General features: G+C 38.1%; 1 protein-coding gene across 1 annotated transcript in view; it reads right to left on the reverse strand.

The window, feature by feature from the left end:
• Window positions 1-21,850, reverse strand: part of CNGB3 (cyclic nucleotide gated channel subunit beta 3) — a 158,867-nt gene that overhangs the window by 13,403 nt on the left and 123,614 nt on the right. The window contains 2 exon segments of the mRNA XM_068525484.1: window positions 12,530-12,648; window positions 21,579-21,662. Coding sequence (XP_068381585.1) covers window positions 12,530-12,648; window positions 21,579-21,662 — 203 coding nt within the window.

A 21,850-nucleotide genomic window follows, 5' to 3' on the forward strand; every position in this document is an offset into this window, starting at 1 on the left:
ATTGAGGACCTATTATTTTCTAGGCACTATTTAGAGAAATGAAAATTAAAACAACTATTAAAGTGCAAAACCAACTGAGAATAATGAGGTAATATCACTGATACTAGAGAAAAATAGCTATACGTTGCATGTTGTATCTTAAATTGGTTCAATTTTTCTAGAAAATCATCTGCCCATATATTCCAAGAATTATAGAAATGTTTCTACCTTTTTACCTAGTTATTTCATTTTGGGGAATAAACTTCAAAGAAATAAAAGAAAAGCAAAATGATTTTACAAAGATAAACGTAGCAGTCCTATTCTTAATAATAAAAACTGACAAAAAGGGTACAAGGCTGGATATGCATATTCATGACAAAAATGAACATGTATTAGTACATTTGCAAAGATAGAAAGATAATTACGTTAACTTATTTATCCAATGACTATTTATTAGGCACTTATGTGGGCCAGGCGCTGCCCTAAGGGCTGGGGATCAAGTGCAGATCGGGTGTGGCGTCTGCTAGGGACTGTGTCTGTGTACAAAATGGAAAAATACAACCTCTCTGGGCAAATGCAGTCCTATAGGTGCAAAGCTTGGCCAGAAAAATGCCCCCTTTTGCAAAGTAAAAGGCACCTGTGCATGAGGGGGAGTTTAACAGCAGGGCTCATGCTCAGGAGTGCAGTGCAGGCTGCATTCCAGTTCTCCCAGGCCCTGCCTGGACATCCTGATGCAGAGCACGAATGGCACAGCATACATAGTAGTCCTGGTGCTTACGATTTAGTGAGGAAGGAAGAAAGACACTGAAGAAATAAATGCAGCAGCAAGTGCATGATTACAATGGTACGTGTTCCGAAAGATAGGAATGTAGTCCAACTAGAGAATATAGCAAGGAGACCTGGGTGGTCCCTATAATGGAGAAAAAGAAGTCCTGAAAGTAGCTGAGATTAGGTTAAAGGGGTGGGAAACCTATATGGGCAGAGGTAGAAACTCCCCATGGCTGCTATGGAAAACAGTATGGAGATCCGTCAAAAAATTAGAACCACCATATGATCCAGCTACTCCACTTCCGTATGTTCATCCAAAGAATACAAAAACTAATTTTAAAAGATATATGCACTCCTATGTTCATTGCAGCTTTATTTACAATAGCCAAGATATGGAAACAACCTAAGTATCCATCAATGAATGAATGGATAAAGAAGATATGGTGTATATACACAATGCAATACTACTCAGCCATAAAAAGATGAAATCCTGCCATTTGCGACAACGTGGATGGACCTTGAGTGTTTTATGCTAAGTGAAATAAGTCAGAGAGAGAAAGATACATACAAATACTGCATGTTTTCACTCATAGGTGGAATATAAAAAACAAAAACAAAACAAAATAAATGAACAAACCAAACCAAACCAAAACAGAAACATAGATACCGAGAACAGAGTAGTAGTTACCAGAAGGGAAGAAGAGTTGAGGGAAGGCGAAATGGGTAAAGGGGGTCAACTATATGGTGACAGATGGAAGCTAAACTTTTGGTGGTGAGCACACTGCAGTATATGCAGAAGTCAAAATGTATACATGATACATATAATGTTATAAACCAATATTACCTGAATAAAAAAGTTTTTTAGTTCCAAAATTAGGAAAAAATAAACCAACTCTCCATGGCTGGATGGCATGTGGCACATTCAAGGAACTGAAGTCTGGATTAAAGAGAGCAAGGGTAGTGGGGTACACCCTGCAGTAGAGAGGTAGGCAGGGGCTAGACTCTGCAGGATCTTGTAGGTCAGGCAAGGACTTTTAGATAAAAAAGAACATGTGAAAGCATTGAGTGGTTTTAAGCAGGAGGGCAATGACATGATCATACCTGTTTGTGAAGGATCCCTCTGGCTGCTAGTGGGGCCTGGATTACAGAGGGTGTGGTGGTTGGAGTGGCAGACTTGGAGCAGCCCTGAAGTTGTCCAGTGAGAGAGGGAGGTGGTGTGGATGGAAGTGGGGTCAGTGGAGAAGGCAAGGTGCAAACAATTGGAGACACACTTTAAAGTCTTAGAGGTGGACTGGCCATGTAGTGTGAACTGAAGGAGTGTCAAGCAGACCTTTTTTTTTCCCCAGTAAATTTCAAAAGTTAACAATGTAAAAAGTTTAGTATTATATCAGTTTCCTGAGGCTGCTGTAACAAATTACTGTAAAACCAGTGACTACCAACAACAGAAATTTATTCTCTCACAGTTTTGGAGGCCAGAAGTCAAAAATCAAGTTGTTGGCAGGGCTGTGCTCCCTCCAGGGACTCTAGGAGAGAATCCTTTCTTGCCTCTTCCAGCTTCTGGTGGCTCCAGGAGTTGCTTGGCTGTGGCTGCATAACTCCAATTTCTGCCTCGGTCTTCACACGGCCTTCCCTTCTTCTCCCTGTGTTTGTGTGTCTTCTCCTCTTCTGTCTCATGTGAGGACACTTGTCATTGGATTTAGGGCCCATCCAAGAAAATCAAGAATGAACTCACCTTAAGATCCTTAGCTTAATTATATCTGCAAAGACTCTTTTTTTTTTCTTTTTTTTCTAAATAAGGTCACATTCACAGGTTCCAGGGGTTAGGGCATGGATATATCTTTGTGGGGGCCAACATTCAACCCACTACAGGCATTATGTGAATACTCCTTTACATACCCCCTTCTGCAGGCTATCAGGACTGACCTTTGTGCACACATATTGTCTGCACACATTATTTTCTCCACATGTCATTTAAGCACTGAAAGGTCTGCCTTCAGTTCTCACATAACCTCAAGCAGTTGCTAAATCTGAAGGATTGGTCCTTGTGAAGGCTTTGTACTCCATAACATCCTGCATGCTCCATCATTGGATACAATCCATATATTTTATCACCTGGTATTGGAATCTTTTTGTTTCCTTGTCTTTTATTTGTAAGGCCCTTGAGGGAAGTGATTGTTTCTTGCTCACCATTCTTGTTCACCATGCCAGGCATGGCCTTCTTTGAGGCACTTCACATTATACTGTAAGGGGTGATGAATATAATTTTCTGTTTTTTTTTTTCTATCAAATCACAATTAACTGCTTAATTAATCAGAAATTTCTGAATAGCACCTGCAAATTATTTTGAATGGAGGCAGAATATCAATGAAAATCAACACATTGTACAGTTTTAATATAGCTGCTGGTGACATAAAGATGGAAAGTTTTAGTTCATACATTTTAATAGCTTAGTCTGTTGAGGAGATCCATTTGAATGAATTGATTATAAATTAGTGGTAATTTCTGTAGTAAAATCACGAATGAAATACTATGAAAGCATAGAACAAGGAGCAACTAGTTGTTTGGGGGGTGGTTAGAGATGGTTTCAGAGAGGTGACATCTGAATTGAAGTCTTGAAAGGTGAATAGGTATTTTCCAGGGGGAGAACATTCCAAAGGGAGATGAAACCAGTAGGGATTTCTACTGAAATCATAATAGCATTAGCAAGGGTAAAAATTCAGATGCATTTCAGGAAAAGTGAGATTTTAACAGATGCAGAAGGAGGATAGGAAGTGGTTAAATACATTCGGTGAATAAGACTTGGCAATAATTGTAATTGTAAAAACAAACAGTGGAGTCAGTACTACTACAAGGCTATCCCCCGGCAGACCCTGAGTCTCTCTATTAAAAATGGGGTGTCTGAACTCCTCAGATGTTAATTGGAAATGTGGTCTGGGTTTTCTCCATGACAGGCTGTAAATCTATATTTTAGTCAGGGCTTTGCTCTTTTGGATTAGTATATAATGTCCTTGAAAGCCCTCAGTTCTTTTCTTTCTCATTTTTTCCTAAGAAAAAAGAACCTTCGTTAAAAAGCTACATGATAGTGCTGGATTTAGCTCATTTTAACAAAGGTCACAGGTTTTTTGACTAGTAAACACAATTACTAGATCTTTCCAGTATCTAGATGTTTGGCAGGCATGCCTCCATTGCTGGAATAAATAACTAGAGCTCCAGGGGCGTATGACAGCTGTGGGCCTGTGAAGCCTGGGGGTATCGTATTTCTCTTCAACCACAGCCAAGAAGAGAATCAAGGCAAAAATCTCCCTTTTGCTTGAATCAGCCAGATTATGAGCGAATTTAGAGCTTGTCTGGTCTACTGGTTTCAATTTGGCCTTAGAAACCCAATGGGTAATAGGAGATTTATTTGAGAAGCTGCTGTCAAGAATTTAAGATTCCTTTCAATTGCAACTCAGCAGCACCTGGATTGTATTCTTAGAGTATTTCCTACTGTGATGATAATATCAGCAATGAACATATTTGTATTTATAAAGCTTTGTTCTTCAGGGAGTACTCAACCCTTGGGAGAGGTCAGCTAATTAATTTCTGCAACGTTTGAGATTAGACTGTTGCTTGTTTTATGACCTTGAAGATTACAGTGATTATTAAGTCACCAAAATATTAAATCACTTTTGCAAGTACTCCTAGTAAGGAAGCGATAGAAAATAGGCAAAGAACACACAGATCTGGACATTCTGAGAAGTGTTTCCACCACTGCCCCAGAGCAAGACCCTCATAGGAGTGCCCACCCAGTTTTAAGCAAGGAGGAAAAATAAAAAAGAGAAGGCACATTATCAACAGAGAATTAACATGATTCAAGATTCTAAGGAAAACCTAATTATGCTAATATAAAGTCATCTGAAATTACTCATATCTCTGGAACTCTGAAGATAACTTCTTTTTCTGGAAGGTTGCCTATCTCCACTTCATTTAGTTGTTTTTCTGGGGTTTTTTCTTGTTCCTTCATCTGGTATATAGCCCTCTGTCTTTTCATCTTGTCTATCTTTCTGTAAATGTGGTTTTTGTTCCACAGGCTGCAGGATTGTAGTTTTTCTTTTTTTTTCTTTTTTTTTTTTTACCATCCCCACCTCACCGCAGTTTTCCCCCCTTGGTGTCCATATGTCCATTCTCTACATCTGTGTCTCAACTTCTGCCCTGCAAACTGGCTCATCTGTACCATTTTTCTAGGTTCCACATACATGCATTAATATACGATATTTGTTTTCCTCTTTCTGACTTACTTCACTCTGTATGACAGTCTCTAGATCTATCCACTTCTCAACAAATGACTCAATTTCGTTCCTTTTTATGGCTGAGTAATATTCCATTGTATATATGTACCACAACTTCTTTATCCATTCGTCTGTTGATGGGCATTTAGGTTGCTTCCATGACCTGGCTATTGTAAATAGTGCTGCAATGAACATTCGGGTGCATGTGTCTTTTTGAATTACGGTTTTCTCTGGGTATATGCCCAGTAGTGGGATTGCTGGGTCATATGGTAATTCTATTTTTAGTTTTTTAAGGAACCTCCATATTGTTCTCCATAGTGGCTGTATCAATTTACATTCCCACCAACAGTGCAAGAGGGTTCCCTTTTCTCCACACCCTCTCCAGCATTTGTTGTTTGTAGATTTTCTGATGATGCCCATTCTAACAGGAGTGAGGTGATACCTCATTGTAGTTTTGATTTGCATTTCTCTAATAATTAGTGATGTTGAGCATCTTTTCATTTGCTTCGTGGCCGTCTGTATGTCTTCTTTGGAGAAATGTCTATTTAGATCTTCTGCCCATTTTTGGATTGGGGTGTTTGTTTCTTTGATATTGAGCTGAATGAGCTGTTTATATATTTTGGAGATTAATCCTTTGTCCGTGGATTCATTTGCAAATATTTTCTCCCATTCTGAGGGTTGTCTTTTCGTCTTGTTTATGGTTTCCTTTGCTGTGCAAAAGCTTTGAAGTTTCATTAGGTCCCACTTGTTTATTTTTGTTTTTATTTCCATGACTCTAGGAGGTGGATCAAAAAAGATCTTGCTGTGATTTATGTCAAAGAGTGTTCTTCCTATGTTTTCCTCTAAGAGTTTTATAGTGTCCAGTCTTACATTTAGGTCTCTAATCCATTTTGAGTTTATTTTTGTGTATGGTGTTAGGGAGTATTCTAATTTCATTCTTTTACATGTAGCTGTCCAGTTTTCCCAGCACCACTTATTGAAGAGACTGTCTTTTCTCCATTGTATATCTTTGCCTCCTTTGTCATAGATTAGTTGACCATAGGTGCGTGGGTTAATCTCTGGGCTTTCTATCTTGTTCCATTGATCTATGTTTCTGTTTTTGGGCCAGTACCATATTGTCTTGATTACTGTAGCTTTGTAGTAGAGTCTGAAGTCAGGGAGCCTGATTCCTCCAGCTCCATTTTTTTGCCTCAAGACTGCTTTGGCTATTCGGGGTCTTTTGTGTCTCCATACAAATTTTAAGATGATTTGTTCTAGCTCCGTAAAAAATGCCATTGGTAATTTGATAGGGATTGCATTGAATCTGTAGATTGCTTTGGGTAGTATACTCATTTTCACAATGTTGATTCTTCCAATCCAAGAATATGGTATATCTCTCCATCTGTTGGTATCATCTTTAATTTCTTTCATCAGTGTCTTATAGTTTTCTGCATACAGGTCTTTTGTCTCCCTAGGTAGGTTTATTCCTAGGTATTTTATTCTTTTTGTTGCAATGGTAAATGGGAGTGTTTCCATAATTTCTCTTTCAGATTTTTCATCATTAGTGTATAGGAATGCAAGAGATTTCTGTGCATTAAATTTGTATCCTGCAACTTTACCATATTCATTAATTAGCTCTAGCAGTTTCCTGGTGGCATTTTTAGGATTCTCTATGTATAGTGTCATGTCATCTGCAAACAGTGACAGTTTTACTTCTTCTTTTCCAATTTGTATTCCTTTTATTTCTTTTTCTTCTCTGATTGCCGTGGCTAGGACTTCCAGAACTATGTTGAATAATAGTGGTGAGAGTGGACATCCTTGTCTCGTTCCTGATCTTAGAGGAAATGCTTTCAGTTTTTCACCATTGAGAATGATGTTTGCTGTGGGTTTGTCATATATGGCCTTTATTATGTTGAGGTAGGCTCCCTCTATGCCCACTTTCTGGAGAGTTTTTATCATAAATGGGTGTTGAATTTTGTCAAAAGCTTTTTCTGCATCTATTGAGATGATCATATGGTTTTTATTCTTCAATTTGTTAATATGGTGTATCACATTGATTGATTTGCGTATATTGAAGAATCCTTGCATCCCTGGGATAAATCCCACTTGATCGTGGTGTATGATCCTTTTAATGTGTTGTTGGATTCTGTTTGCTAGTATTTTGTTGAGGATTTGTGCATCTATATTCATCAGTGATATTGGTCTGTAATTTTCTTTTTTTGTAGTGTCTTTGTCTGGTTTTGGTATCAGGGTGATGGTGGCCTCATAGAATGAGTTTGGGAGTGTTCCTTCCTCTGCAATTTTTTGGAAGAGTTTGAGAAGGATGGGTGTTAGCTCTTCTCTAAATGTTTGATAGAATTCACCTGTGAAGCCATCTGGTCCTGGACTTTTGTTTGTTGGAAGATTTTTAATCACAGTTTCAATTTCATTACTTGTGATTGGTCTGTTCATATTTTCTGTTTCTTCCTGGTTCAGTCTTGGAAGGTTATACCTTTCTAAGAATTTGTCCATTTCTTCCAGGTTGTCCATTTTATTGGCATAAAGTTGCTTGTAGTAGTCTCTTAGGATGCTTTGTATTTCTGCGGTGTCTGTTGTAACTTCTCCTTTTTCATTTCTGATTTTATTGATTTGAGTCCTCTCCCTCTTTTTCTTGATGAGTCTGGCTAATGGCTTATCAATTTTGTTTATCTTCTCAAAGAACCAACTTTTAGTTTTATTGATCTTTGCTATTGTTTTCTTTGTTTCTATTTCATTTATTTCTGCTCTGATCTTTATGATTTCTTTCCTTCTGCTAACTTTGGGTTTTGTTTGTTCTTCTTTCTCTAGTTTCTTTAGGTGTAAGGTTAGATTGTTTTTAGATTGTTTACTTGAGATTTTTCTTGTTTCTTTAGGTAGGCTTGTATAGCTATAAACTTCCCTCTTAGAACCGCTTTTGCTGCATCCCATAGGTTTTGGGTCGTCGTGTTTTCATTGTCATTTGTCTCTAGGTATTTTTTTATTTCCTCTTTGATTTCTTCAGTGATCTCTTGGTTATTTAGTAACGTATTGTTTAGCCTCCATGTGTTTGTCTTTTTTACGTTTTTTTCCCTGTAATTCATTTCTAATCTCATAGCGTTGTGGTCCGAAAAGATGCTTGATATGATTTCAATTTTCTTAAATTTACTGAGGCTTGATTTGTGACCCAAGATGTGATCTATCCTGGAGAATGTTCCGTGCGCACTTGAGAAGAACGTGTAATCTGCTGTTTTTGGATGGAATGTCCTATATATATCAATTATATCTATCTGGTCTATTGTGTCATTTAAAGCTTCTGTTTCCTTATTTATTTTCATTTTGGATGATCTGTCCATTGGTGTAAGTGAGGTGTTAAAGTCCCCCACTATTATTGTGTTACTGTCGATTTCCTCTTTTATAGCTGTTAGTAGTTGCCTTATGTATTGAGGTGCTCCTATGTTGGGTGCATATATATTTATAATTGTTATATCTTCTTCTTGGATTGATCCCTGGATCATTATGTAGTGTCCTTCCTTGTCTCTTGTAACATTCTTTATTTTAAAGTCTATTTTATCTGATATGAGTATAGCTACCCCAGCTTTCTTTTGATTTCCATTTGCATGGAATATCTTTTTCCATCCCCTCACTTTCAGTCTGTATGTGTCCCTAGGTCTAAAGTGGGTCTCTTGTAGACAGCATATATATGGGTCTTGTTTTTCTATCCATTCAGCCAGTCTATGTCTTTTGGTTGGGGCATTTAATCCATTCACGTTTAAGGTAATTATCGATATGTATGTTCCTATGACCATTTTCTTAATTGTTTTGGGTTTGCTTTTGTAGGTCCTTTTCTTCTCTTGTGTTTCCCACTTAGAGAAGTTCCTTTAGCATTTGTTGTAGAGCTGGTTTGGTGGTGCTGAATTCTCGTAGCTTTTGCTTGTCTGTAAAGCTTTTGATTTCTCCATCAAATCTAAATGAGATCCTTGCCGGGTAGAGTAATCTTGGTTGTAGGTTCTTCCCTTTCATCACTTTAAGTATATCATGCCACTCCCTTCTGGCTTGCAGAGTTTCTGCTGAGAAATCAGCTGTTAACCTTATGGGAGTTCCCTTGTATGTTATTTGTCGTTTTTCCCTTGCTGCTTTCAATAATTTTTCTTTGTGTTTAATTTTTGCCACTTTGATTACTATGTGTCTCGGCGTGTTTCTCCTTGGGTTTATTCTGTATGGGACTCTCTGCACTTCCTGGACTTGGGTGGCTATTTCCTTTCCCATGTTAGGGAAGTTTTCGACTATAATCTCTTCAAATATTTTCTCTGGTCCTTTCTCTCTCTCTTCTCCTTCTGGGACCCCTATAATGCGAATGTTGTTGCGTTTAATGTTGTCCCAGAGGTCTCTTAGGCTGTCTTCATTTCTTTTCATTCTTTTTTCTTTAGTCTGTTCCGCAGCAGTGAATTCCACCATTCTGTCTTCCAGGTCACTTATCCGTTCTTCTGCCTCAGTTATTCTGCTATTGATTCCTTCTAGTGTAGTTTTCATTTCAGTTATTGTATTGGTCATCTCTGTTTGTTTGTTCTTTAATTCTTCTAGGTCTTTGTTAATCATTTCTTGCATCTTCTCAATCTTTGCCTCCATTCTTATTCCGAGGTCCTGGATCATCTTCACTATCATTATTCTGAATTCTTTTTCTGGAAGGTTGCCTATCTCCACTTCATTTAGTTGTTTTTCTGGGGTTTTTTCTTGTTCCTTCATCTGGTACATAGCCCTCTGCCTTTTCATCTTCTCTATCTTTCTGTAACTGTGGTTTTTGGTCCACAGGCTGCAGGATTGTAGTTTTTCTTGCTTCTGCTGTCTGCCCTCTGGTGGTTGAGGCTATCTAAGAGGCTTGATGGAGGCTCTGGTGGTGGGTAGAGCTGACTGTTGCTGTGGTGGTCAGAGCTCCGTAAAACTTTAATCCACTTAACTGTTGATGGGTGGGGCTGGGTTCCCTCCCTGTTGGTTGTTTTGCCTGAGGCAACCCAACACTGGAGCCTACCTGGGCTCTTTGGTGGGGCTAATGGCAGACTCTGGGAGGGCTCACGCCAAGGAGTACTTCCCAGAACCTCCGCTGCCAGTGTCCTTGTCCCCACGGTGAAACAGAGCCAACCCCCGCCTCTGCAGGAGACCCTCCAACACTAGCAGGTAGGTCTGGTTCAGTCTCCCCCAGGGTCACTGCTCCTTCCCCCGTGTCCCAATGCGCACACTATTTCGTGTGCGCCCTCCAAGAGTGGGGTCTCTGTTTCCCCCAGTCCTGTCGAAGTCCTGCAATCAATTCCCACTAGGCTTCAGAGTCTGATTCTCTATGAATTCCTCCTCCCATTGCCGGACCCTCAGGTTGGGAAGCCTGACGTGGGGCTCAGAACCTTCACTCCAGTGGGTGGACTTCTGTGGTATAAGTGTTTGCCAGTCTGTAAGTCACCCACCCAGTAGTTATGGGATTTGATTTTACTCTGATTGCGCCCCTCCTACCGTCTCACTGTGGCTTCTCCTCTGTCCTTGGACGTGGGGTATCCTCCTTGGTGAAGTCCAGGGTCTTCCTGTCGATGATTGTCCAGCAGCCAGTTGTGATTCTGGTGCTCTCGCAAGAGGGAGTGAGAGCACATCCTTCTACTCTGCCATCTTGGTTAATCCTCTCCAAGATAACTTCTTAGCAGCTATGAAATCAGAGGTTGGATGAACCACCTTTCTTCTGTGGTGTGGTGGAAAGATCACTAGGCCCTGATCCATGAAACTCATGTTTGAATATTGTCCCTTTCACTTGCTAGCTATGTTATCCTGGGCCAGATAATTGACACCTTGGAATTGCAATTTTTCCAATCATGAAATGGATATGTTAATAACTGCCTGACAGTGCACTCTTGTCTTTACCCTAAGAGCCAGCATCCTAGTTCAAGACTCCATCATCTTTCACTTGAACCACTGCAACTGACTTCTAATTGATCTCTATTTCATTCTCGTTTCTTTACTGCCTCTTTTCCACATAGCTGTTAGAGTGGTCTTCTAACATCATAATTCAAATTGTATCATTCTTTTGCCTAAAATCCTCCATTGGTATCCATTGGTATTTAGAATAAAATACAAATTCCTTACCATGGCCTAAAAGGCCTGTACAATCTTGTCTTTGCTCACCTCTTTGGCCTCATCTCCCCACAGTGCCCCTTATTCCCTGAGCTCCAGCCATACTGACCTCTGTGATGTTCAGTCAAATACGCTTGCTCTACCTCTAGGCCTCTGCCCTTGCTATTCCATCATATGGGAGGCTCTTCCCCCATGTCTGGATGGCTGCTCCATTTACTCTCTCAAGTCTCAGTTGGAATATTATCTGTCCAGAGAGGTATCCCTGACCATTATATGTAAAGTAGCATCCCCAGTCTCTAACAATTTTTACCTCTATAGCAGTTATCACAATGTGAATTTATCTTGTCTAGTTTATTTTTTGTTAGCTTTCTCCCACAAGACTGTAAGCTCTTGTTTACTGTTTTCACAGTACATTCCCAGAGTTTAGAGCAATACCTGACTGTCTAGCATGTACTAGGCACTCAAAATAAGTGTTTATTGGATGAATACATGAATATGTTTAAATACAATAATACATATGGAATGTTTAGCCCACAGAATGCTTAAATTTGCTGTCCATAGTGTTAGACCTTTGTATCCATGGCTTGTGCATTCACATATGGGTTGTGCAATCTGGTTTATTGAGTCCTGGTGTGTGGAACCCTCAGATGAGGGACCCACAGACTCAGATGGCTGACTCTACTATGCCATTTTATACACAGGGCTTGAACATTGGTGGATTTTGGTATCTGTGGGGGTCCTGGAACCAATATCCTCATAGATACTAAGCGGCAACTATTCTTACTCTTGGGGACTTACTTGTAAGATAAACTTCTCCTGACCAATAGGAAATAATAATAACAATAGTTAATATTTATTGAACTCCTAATAGATGCTGGACATTATTCTAAGTGCTTTTCATGAATTAATTCACTTACCAACCCTCTAAGATATTCACTATTGCTCTTCTAATTATTAAGAGGAAGGACAAAGGGGTCAAGTAACAAAGGAGCAAAGATTGTAAGTGATGGTACTGGGGTTTGGACTCAGGCAATTTGGTCCCACAATGATAATCATTATCACTCACCTACTCAAAACTATTGTCTTAGCCTGGCATTCAAGTTCTCCAAAAATCTGACGACTAACTCTCCCAATCTCTTCTTTCATCATTCATCCATTCATTTATTCACACATTCATTATTCAACATATATTGAGCATCTACTTTATGCTAGGCACTGACCTAAGTCCTGGGCCTAAAGGGCTGAATGAGCTAGGTCTTTTGGGGAAGGGAAAGGATAAATAGAAATGTGAAAATCCTTATTTTATCAATGCTGTCAGCACAATCAAACCATTGGTGAATTTGAGCGGGAACTTTACTTATTTTATGACCCAAGACTTTTCTTTTATAACAAATGACAGACTTCAATATTACAAGGTGTCTTTTAGATACCTGATTTCTCCAAACACTGCCCCAGCTTTCAGAGTAACCAGAACTTGAGCACCATCAGCTCCCCCAAGAACTTGGACTTCTCCTTGCTTAATGACATACATTTCCTTGCCGATTTCTCCCTATATGCCAAATATAAAGAGCAAATGGTAGTCACTTTATTTTTGACAATTATGCCCCAAATTAAAAGATATAAACTCTTCTAGAGGAGTAAATGTAAATGAAGGAAGCAAGGAATATAAGTGTAATAATAATTATCTTAAGACCTGAGGTAGTTATGGACATCAGTTTGACATAACATGTGAAAGGAAATTACAAGGAAAGTGATACCCTCTAGAACCTGAGCACTGTGTGCCATCACTGGACAGGCAAAGATACTTCAGTCAGCACATTGTTTTAAGAATGGGATTGGAGAGAGGAAATAACAGATTGTAAGCATATTCACCTTAGCTTTGGTGACCACTGCTATGCTTTGAAGAAGTTGCTTAGTTTATCCAAAAAACATGGGTTACAGTCATCTAAAGGTGAACTCTATTGCCTATAGCATTGAGGTCTGATTTTAGTAATTGGGGCATATGAGACCCTTAAGCTATTATTCTTTTTCCATATTGAGAAGAAAGTGTTAATGCAGCAGGTATTTTATATCTATCTATCTATCTATCTATCTATCTATCTATCTATATCTATATATATATCTATATATATATCTATATCTTTATTGGAGTATAATTGCCTTACAATGGTGTGTTAGCTTCTGCTTTATAACAAAGTGAATCAGTTATACATATACAATATGTTCCCATTTCTCTTCCCTCTTGCATCTCCCTCCCTCCCACCCTCCCCATCCCACCCCTCTAGGTGGTCACAAAGCACCGAGCTGATCTCCCTGTGCTATGCAGCAGCTTCTCACTAGCCATCCATTTTACATTTGGTATATATGTCAATGCTACTCTCTCACTTTGTCCCAGCTTCCCCTACCCACCCCGTGCTCTCAAGTCCGTTCTCTACATCTGTGTCTTTATCCCTGCTCTGCCACTAGGTTCATCAGTACCATTTTTTTAGATACCATAAAAGTGCGTTAGCATACGGTATTTGTTTTTCTCTTTCTGACTTACTTCGCTCTGTATGACAGACTCTAGGTCCATCCACCTCATTACAAATAACTCAATTTCACTCCTTTTTATGGCCGAGTAATATTCCATCATATATATGTGCCACAGCTTCTTTATCCAATCATCTGTCGATGGACATTTAGGTTGCTTCCATGTCCTGGCAATTGTAAATAGCACTGCAGTGAACATTGTGGTACATGTATCTTTTTGAATTACGGTTTCCTCAGGGCTATGCCCAGTAGTGGAATTGCTGGGTCATATGGTAGTTCTATTTTTAGTTTTTTAAGGAACCTTCATACTGTTCTCCATAGTGGCTGTTTCAATTTACATTCCCACCAACAGTGCAGGAGTGTTCCCTTTTCTCCGCACCCTCTCCAGCATTTATTGTTTGTAGATTTTTTGATGATGGCCATTTTGACGGGTGTGAAGTGATACCTCATTGTAGTTTTGATTTGCATTTCTCTACTAATTAGTGCTGTTGAGCATCTTTTCATGTGTTTTTTTGGCAATCTGTATGTCTTCTTTGGAGAAACGTCTATTTAGGTCTTCTGCCCATTTTTGGATTGGGTTGTTTGTTTTTTTGATATTGAACAGCATGAGCTGCTTGTATATTTTGGAGATTAATACTTTGTCAGTTGCTTTGTTTGCAAATATTTTCTCCCATTCTGAGGGTTGTCTTTTCATCTTATTTATGGTTTCCTTTGCTGTGCAAAAGCTTTTAAGTTTCATTAGGTCCTATTTGTTTATTTTTGTTTTTATTTCCCTAACCCTAGCAAGTGGGTCAAAAAGGATCTTGCTGTGATTTATGTAATAGAGTGTTCTACCTATGTTTTCCTAGAAGAGTTTTATAATGTCTGGCCTTACATTTAGATCTTTAATCCATTTTGAGTTTATTTTTGTGTATGGTGTTAGGAAGTGTTCTAATTTCATTCTTTTACGTGTAGCTGTCCAGTTTTCTCAACTCCACTTGTTGAAGAGGCTATCTTTTCTCCATTGTATATTATTCCCTCCTTTGTCAAAGGTAAGGTGACCTTAAGTGCGTGGGTTTACCTATGGGCTCTCTATCCTGTTCCATTGATCTATATTTCTGTTTTTGTGCCAGTACCATACTGTCCTGATTACTGTAGCTTTGTAGTATAGTCTGAAGCCTGATTCCTCCAGCTCCGCTTTTCTTTCTCAAATTGCTTTGGCTATTTGGGGTCTTTTGTGTTTCCTTACAAATTGTAAAATATTTTGTACTAGTTCTATGAAAAATACCATTGGTAATTTGATAGGGGTTGCATTGAATCTGTAGATTGCTTTGGGTAGTATAGTCATTTTCACAATGTTGATTCTTCCAATCCAAGAACATGGTATATCTTTCCATCTGTTTGTATCATCTTCGATTTCTTTCATCAGTGTCTTATAGTTTTCTGCATACAGGTCTTTTGCCTCCTTAGGTAGGTTTATTCCTAGATATTTTATTCTTTTCTTTGCAATGGTAAATGGGAGTGTTTCCTTGATTTCCCTTTCTGATTTTTCATTGTTAGTGTATAGGAATGCAAGAGATTTCTGTGCATTAATTTTGTATCCTGCTACTTTACCAAATCCATTGATGAGCTCTAACAGTTTTCTGGTAGCATCTTTAGGATTCTCTATGTATAGTATCATGTCATCTGCAAACAGTGACAGTTTTACTTCTTCTTTTCCAATTTGGATTCATTTTATTTCTTTTTCTTCTCTGATTGCCATGGCTAAAACTTCCAAAACTATGTTGAGTAATAGTGGTGAGAGTGGGCACCCTTGTCTTGTTCCTGATCTTAGAGAAAATGCTTTCAGTTTTTCACCATTGAGGATGATGTTGGCTGTGTGTTTGTCATATATGGCTTTTATTATGTTGAGGTAAGTTCCCTCCATGCCCACTTTCTGGAGAGTTTTTTTCATAAATGGGTATTGAATTTTGTCAAAAGCTTTTTCTGCATCTATTGAGATGATCATATGGTTTTTATCCTTCAGTTTGTTAATATGGTGTATTGCACTGATTGATTTGCATATATTGAAGAATCTTTGCATTCCTGAGATAAACCCCACTTGATCATGGTGTGTGATCCTTTTAATGTGCTGTTGGATTCTGTTTGCTAGTATTTTGTTGAGGATTTTTGCATCTATGTTCATCAGTGATATTGGCCTGTAATTTTCTTTTTTTGTGACATCTTTGTATGGTTTTGGCATCAGGGTGATGCCTCATAGAATGAGTTTGGGAGTGTTCCTCCCTTCAGCAGGTTGTTTTATTCAGTTCTTGTTTATCTCTGGGGACTCTGGAGCCAAGGCAATGACACTTGTTCAGTGCCTTGAGAACTAAGCTCCTGGAATGTTCACATAGACACTGGTTAATGATGTTATTCTGTATGCCTCAGGTAGTGTGGCAGGATGTTACAGGCTGTCAACACTGTTTAATGTAAATACAAAGATTTATGGTGTGTGCTTGGTATCTAGTTTGGAGTCTGAACAATGACTGGTCATGTAGCTGTGTGACCAGCCCCATTTAAAAACTCTGGACTCCAAGATTTAGATGAGCTTTCCTAGGCAGAGATATTTTGCCCTTGTCTCTATGGTCCACAGTAGGAGATAAAAATGCATCCATGTGAGCCTCTCAGAAGTAGGATCTAGGAAATCTGCACCTGATTTCTCTAGTCTTTGCCTATGCATATCTTTTTCATGCTGTTCCTGCACTGTATACTTTGCCTTAATAAATCTTAAGTGATAAATATAACTTTATGTTGAGTCATGCAAATCACCAAACTAGTGGGTGGTTGTGGGACCCTTGGAACACATCTCACTCCAGGATCCAAAAAACATAAATACGTTTTACAAGAGATCTAAATGGCACTTGGGTGAAGAAAAGCTTTTAAACTTTAAATAAGCCAGTTATCATAATACTAGGCAGACTATTTGGATAACAGTGCCTATATGTCTTAGTGAGTTGAGTCTTGATCACCCTGAGCTATTAAAAATAGCATAAATACAATAAATTCTCTTATATTTGGTTCAGGAGGGGACTGGATTATTTGAGTTCATAAAACATTCTTGTTAACCATATTTTCAAAGGAGTAGAATACACTAAAATTAATTTAGGATTAAACAATGTTGATTATAGTTTATGCTCTGCAATGGCTGAGACAATGTCTACTTTGTTCCAGTGCTGAGCATAGGAATTATGACATAGGCACTCATTTATGAATAATTTATAATTCAGCTATTCCCTGGGAAGTTTTGAAGTTCTTTAATACCAAGGGTTATTTTCCTGAACATTACTTATTGTCGTATTATAATTGTTAGGTTAAGTTTAAAATTTTCAGACTCTACCTCTTAGTTAACATCTGTGACACTGAAATTCTCATTTTATCTCCCCATGACTTTTATAAGGAAGCTAGAGTAGGTATTATTATTTCCATTTTACAGAAAGAAAATAAAGGCACAGATTGGCTTACTGGCTAATATTTGGCTGAGTAATCGTTGCTCCATGATAGTAAATAGACGCAAAAGGAAGCCTAGAATGCACATCCCCTAACTAAGCAACGCAAAAAGTGTATTTAAATTTTGCATTGTGTATTTATACCTTCTATAAATAGGTATATTTATTCCCAAATGTAGATTTAAGTAGAAATTCCAATACAGATGGATCTAATTATAGTTATTTCCATCTTATCAGTGCTAATAATACATCTTGCATTTGCAAAGTACTTTTAAAATCATAATATCAGATTTTACATTGCTCCTTATTTTAATGCCTGTGTTTGTTTTATCAGAACATGCTACTTTGAGGCTTCCCTGGTGGTGCAGTGTTTAAGAATCGGCCTGTCAATGCAGGGGACACGGGTTCGATCCTCATCTGGGAAGATCCCACATGCTGCAGAACAACTAAGCTCGTGCACCACAACTATTGAGCCTGCGCTCTAGATCCCACAAGCCACAACTACTGAGCCCGCACGCCACAACTACTGAAGCCCAAGCACCTAAATCATGTGCTCCGCAACAACAGAGGCCACCGCAATGAGAAACCCGCACACAGCAAAGAAGAGTAGACCCTGCTCGCTGCAACTAGAGAAAGCCCGTGCACAGAAGTGAAGACCCAACACAGCCAAAAATAAAATAAATAAAATAAATAAATTTTTTAAAAAAAGGAACATGCTACTTTATAGCTGCAAAGTATTTTCATAGATATTAACTCACTTATGTCTTGCAAAAATCCCAGTGAGGTCAAATAGGAAACATATCATTATTCTTATTTAAAAATTGGTAGTAGAGACTTGAAAAGTTAAGTGTCTTGGGCAAACTTACGAGGCTGGCAGATGATAGCATTAGAACTAGCAACACCTATGTCACCTGACTATATAATATGTACAGATCATATCTAATGAATCCAATATCAAGACTGATCTCTTTAAAACCAACACAATATCTATGAATTATTTTAAAAATGAGAGAAAGTGTCTGAAAATTAGTTTTTCAAGAGATACTCCAAGAAGTAATGATTAGGACAGGGTCATATTCCTTAATTCTTTGCATGAAGTAATTCTCAGGGAACTGGAATGATTTTTCAAAGGCAGTTATTACAACTGACTGGAGGTAGAAGTACATAATGGGTACTTAAATATAGTTCAGCACTTTTAATTATTTTTTAAAGATCATTTCAGTAATTTTCCAAGGAGATCTGGCATAATCAACGAACCAAAACTTCCACTATTTCTTGCATATTTCTAGGCTAATTTAAGACTTTCCTGCAAGTTTAATTGGCATTCAAATGAAGTAGACATTCCTTAGAGAGCAAGGGCTGACAGCATGTGCAAAATAAGATCAAACCAAGCTCTTCTGGTTGGTTTATGTACTAATTTGGAGAAAGTGTAGAAATGCAAGCGCTTCATGTACAATGGGGTAACACTTAGTGAGGGAGCGCTTCAAATTTTCAGGGTTCCTGTGTAGAAGGCTATTTCCAAGGCTGACAGGGGCATTATGACGCTCAAATTAATTCTTACAAATTAATCCTGGGAAAATTCCTAAGTACTCTTTGAAGCAGTCCAAGCTACCCACTTGGTAAGTTTAGGAGCCATCCGGAGGATTAGGTAGGTCAGCAAACTCAGTCCTGAGCCCTGCCATTTCTTCAATTATTTAAACAACTGCTAATGGAACATGTTTTCTTTCCTTTTTTTTTTTTTTCTTCCCTTTTCCTACAATGATTTGGGGAAATGATAAAAAACAAAGCTGAATTTGGCTGTATAAAATCTGGACAAGTAACAACTTTTCATCTCTGTCTATGTCTACTCTTAATTAAATCCCTTCTTAAAAACAGAAACAAAGAAATGTGGCTTGGAGTCTCATGTCTTTTCATTTCTGCTCTTCCCCCTGCTTATTTTTTTCCTTCCTTCATTTGTGTTCACTGATCTGTTTTTATTATTGAGTGATGGATGCGATGTGAGGAAGAAATTAGAAATGAGAACGCTGCATCTACTCTGCATTTCACACTTGTTAAGCAAATTTTCACTGCTTGTGGGCCCGGATGCTAAAGTTTCTATGAGTTATCTCAATTTTCAGTCCCTGCTGCTATTGGAACAAATTGAAAGGCCATTTTGGTGCATTAAGGCCATGTCATCCTAAATGCATCACTGCCCTAAAGGGGTCCTTAAACTGAGCTGTGGTTTGTATTTCCCATTTTAATGAAAATGATTTTATATCATCAGTATGCCCACATTTATTCTGGACTAATTTGTGTGGGATTCTAGATTCCTAGTTTCATTAATATCACAATCTCTCCTCTATTTTTCCTCTTTTACCTCTGACAGCTTTTCAGTTGCCCTCTGTGATTCTTCTTCATTGACCTCTTCCATAAATACTAGTATTCTTCAAAGTTACAGCCTTGGTCTTCTTTATTTACCTTTTCTTGAGCTTCTTATGATATCAGTTTCCATCATATGCCGGTTTCCAAAGATTTACCTCCAGTTCTGTCCTCTCTCACGGACTAGACTGATTTCCACCTGTGCACTAGGTATCTCTACCTGGATGCCTTAAAGTACCTTCACTCTATTTGACTTTGTCTTTCACCATTATCCTAGTTGATCATTTGCTTCCATTCCTTAAATATGTCAAGTTCTGTCCTGCCTCATGGTCCCAAGTCTTCATCTAAAATAGTGTCCTCTCCAGTTTTGTTTTGTTTTTTAAGCTAGAGAACTATTTCTCTTCAGATTTTCACAAAGATCATGCCTGACAGCTTGACAATCTCCCCCTGTCTGAGTCCCCCAATCTAAAGTAAGTGCCTTTGCCACCACGCCCTCTCCTGGAAAATTGTTTTCGCTGCATAGAACTTAGCACATTTTGGAGTTACACATTAATTTTATTTGTTTATTGTTTGTCTCTTCCATCAGGCCAGTGATAACTCAACTTTGGCTCAATTTATAATCATCTGGGAGCTTTAAAAATATTGATATGTGGTCTCCACCCAGACCAGTTAAGTTGCTGGAGATGGAGCCCAGATTTCTAAATTCAGGTGATTCTGATGTACACTGTGAATTGAATACCCTGGCACTAGACTGTAAGCCCTTGAAGGACAAGAACCACCTTTTTATGCTCACTGCTGAATATATCTATTACCCAGCACAGTGCCTGGCCCATAGTATTTCAAAATTATTTATTGAGTTTCACTGAATAAATGATACTAAAATTTTCTAGCTTTTGACTTATTGTAGTTCCATACACTCCCTCCGAAGACAGAGTCCCTTCCTTTCTGCCTTGACTCACGTGAATTCTTTCCTCTATCTGGAATGCCTGCTTCTTCTTTCTCCTGGTTCATGCTGATTCATTTTTCAAGACTTAGCTTGGCCAGCATCTTCTCCAGGAAATCTTGCCAGTACTCCAGTGCAGAAGTGTCCTTACTCTGTGTCCTACCACAGCTTGTGCTTACTTCTACCATCACACTTAGCACATTATTTTGGAATGATATAAGTACTTCTTACCCTCACTCATGTGTGAACTCCCCAGGGTTTTGGATCATCTCTCATTTCTTTGAACTGTTTATCTTTCTCTACTTTTTATTTTGATTATTGCCTTCACTATTGATTTAATATCTCAAGATGTATCTCAAGGTCCCAAGGTCATCATTCCTTCTCTCCCCCTTTGAGTTAGTAATCAGAGATGTGCAAAATTGTTTATTTTAGAGTTATTTGTAATAGCAAACACTTTGAAATTGATTATGATATATTCATAGACTGGAATATTATGCAGCTTTAAAAAGGATGCTGTAGATTACTTAATAATATGTAGAATGTTCCCATGATATATTGTGACATGATAAAACAAGTTTCAAACATAAGCGAGGTTTGGTGCCAATTTTATAAAACAAGCTCTAACTATCCATCAATCGATATAAAAAGATAGGTTGAAATATATTAATAGTGGTTATTTCTGGGTGGTGGAGTTTTTGTCTTTGTGCGTTTATGTGTTTCCCATTTTAAAAATAATGAACATGTATTACTTTGTAATCATAAAAAGCACAGCAAAATTTTTTAAAAAATGGCATTGATTATTTACTAACTGGGTGAGCTAAATGGAGGTAACTGATAGTTTGCTGAAGACATAAAAAGGACAGAACCACCTTTCACTTCTGTAACTTTTCCCTCCACCTTAAGTATTTGGAATTAATGGGGTGTGACAATTGATGATTTACATTTACAAAAAGCAACTTTTCAGACCACCCACACTTATATCCTATAAGTAATGAAATCCATATTGTCTTGTTCCATTTTGAACTCTGAGAGCACATTATAGTTTTACAGAATTGTATCTAATGATTATTTCCATACTATGGAATTCACCCTGGACAAATTTTGTTTAAACTGTTCTCTTGACTTATGTCTGAACTCCTCAGATGTATTTATTAGTCATGCATTAGAAAAATAGCATGAACTCACCTTTTTGCAGGCAAAGTCACCAGGTAAATAGACAATGGATTTCAATCTTAGCAACATGTCATAAATCATCTGTGTATCACAACCCTAAAGAAAAAATAATAGAGAAAAATAATTCTCATAGACACAGCTAAAAGGCCAATATTCCAATTGATTTTAAAATGCAATGGAAATAAACAGTAATAGATGTTGTCTGTGTTAACATTAAAATATTAGTTGCCGGTGGATATGGACTTGTCTTGACCCAAAATTTAGAAAAAAAATACTTATGATAT

Source organism: Eschrichtius robustus, chromosome 17 (assembly GCF_028021215.1).
Source record: "Eschrichtius robustus isolate mEscRob2 chromosome 17, mEscRob2.pri, whole genome shotgun sequence".
NCBI lineage: Eukaryota > Metazoa > Chordata > Mammalia > Artiodactyla > Eschrichtiidae > Eschrichtius > Eschrichtius robustus.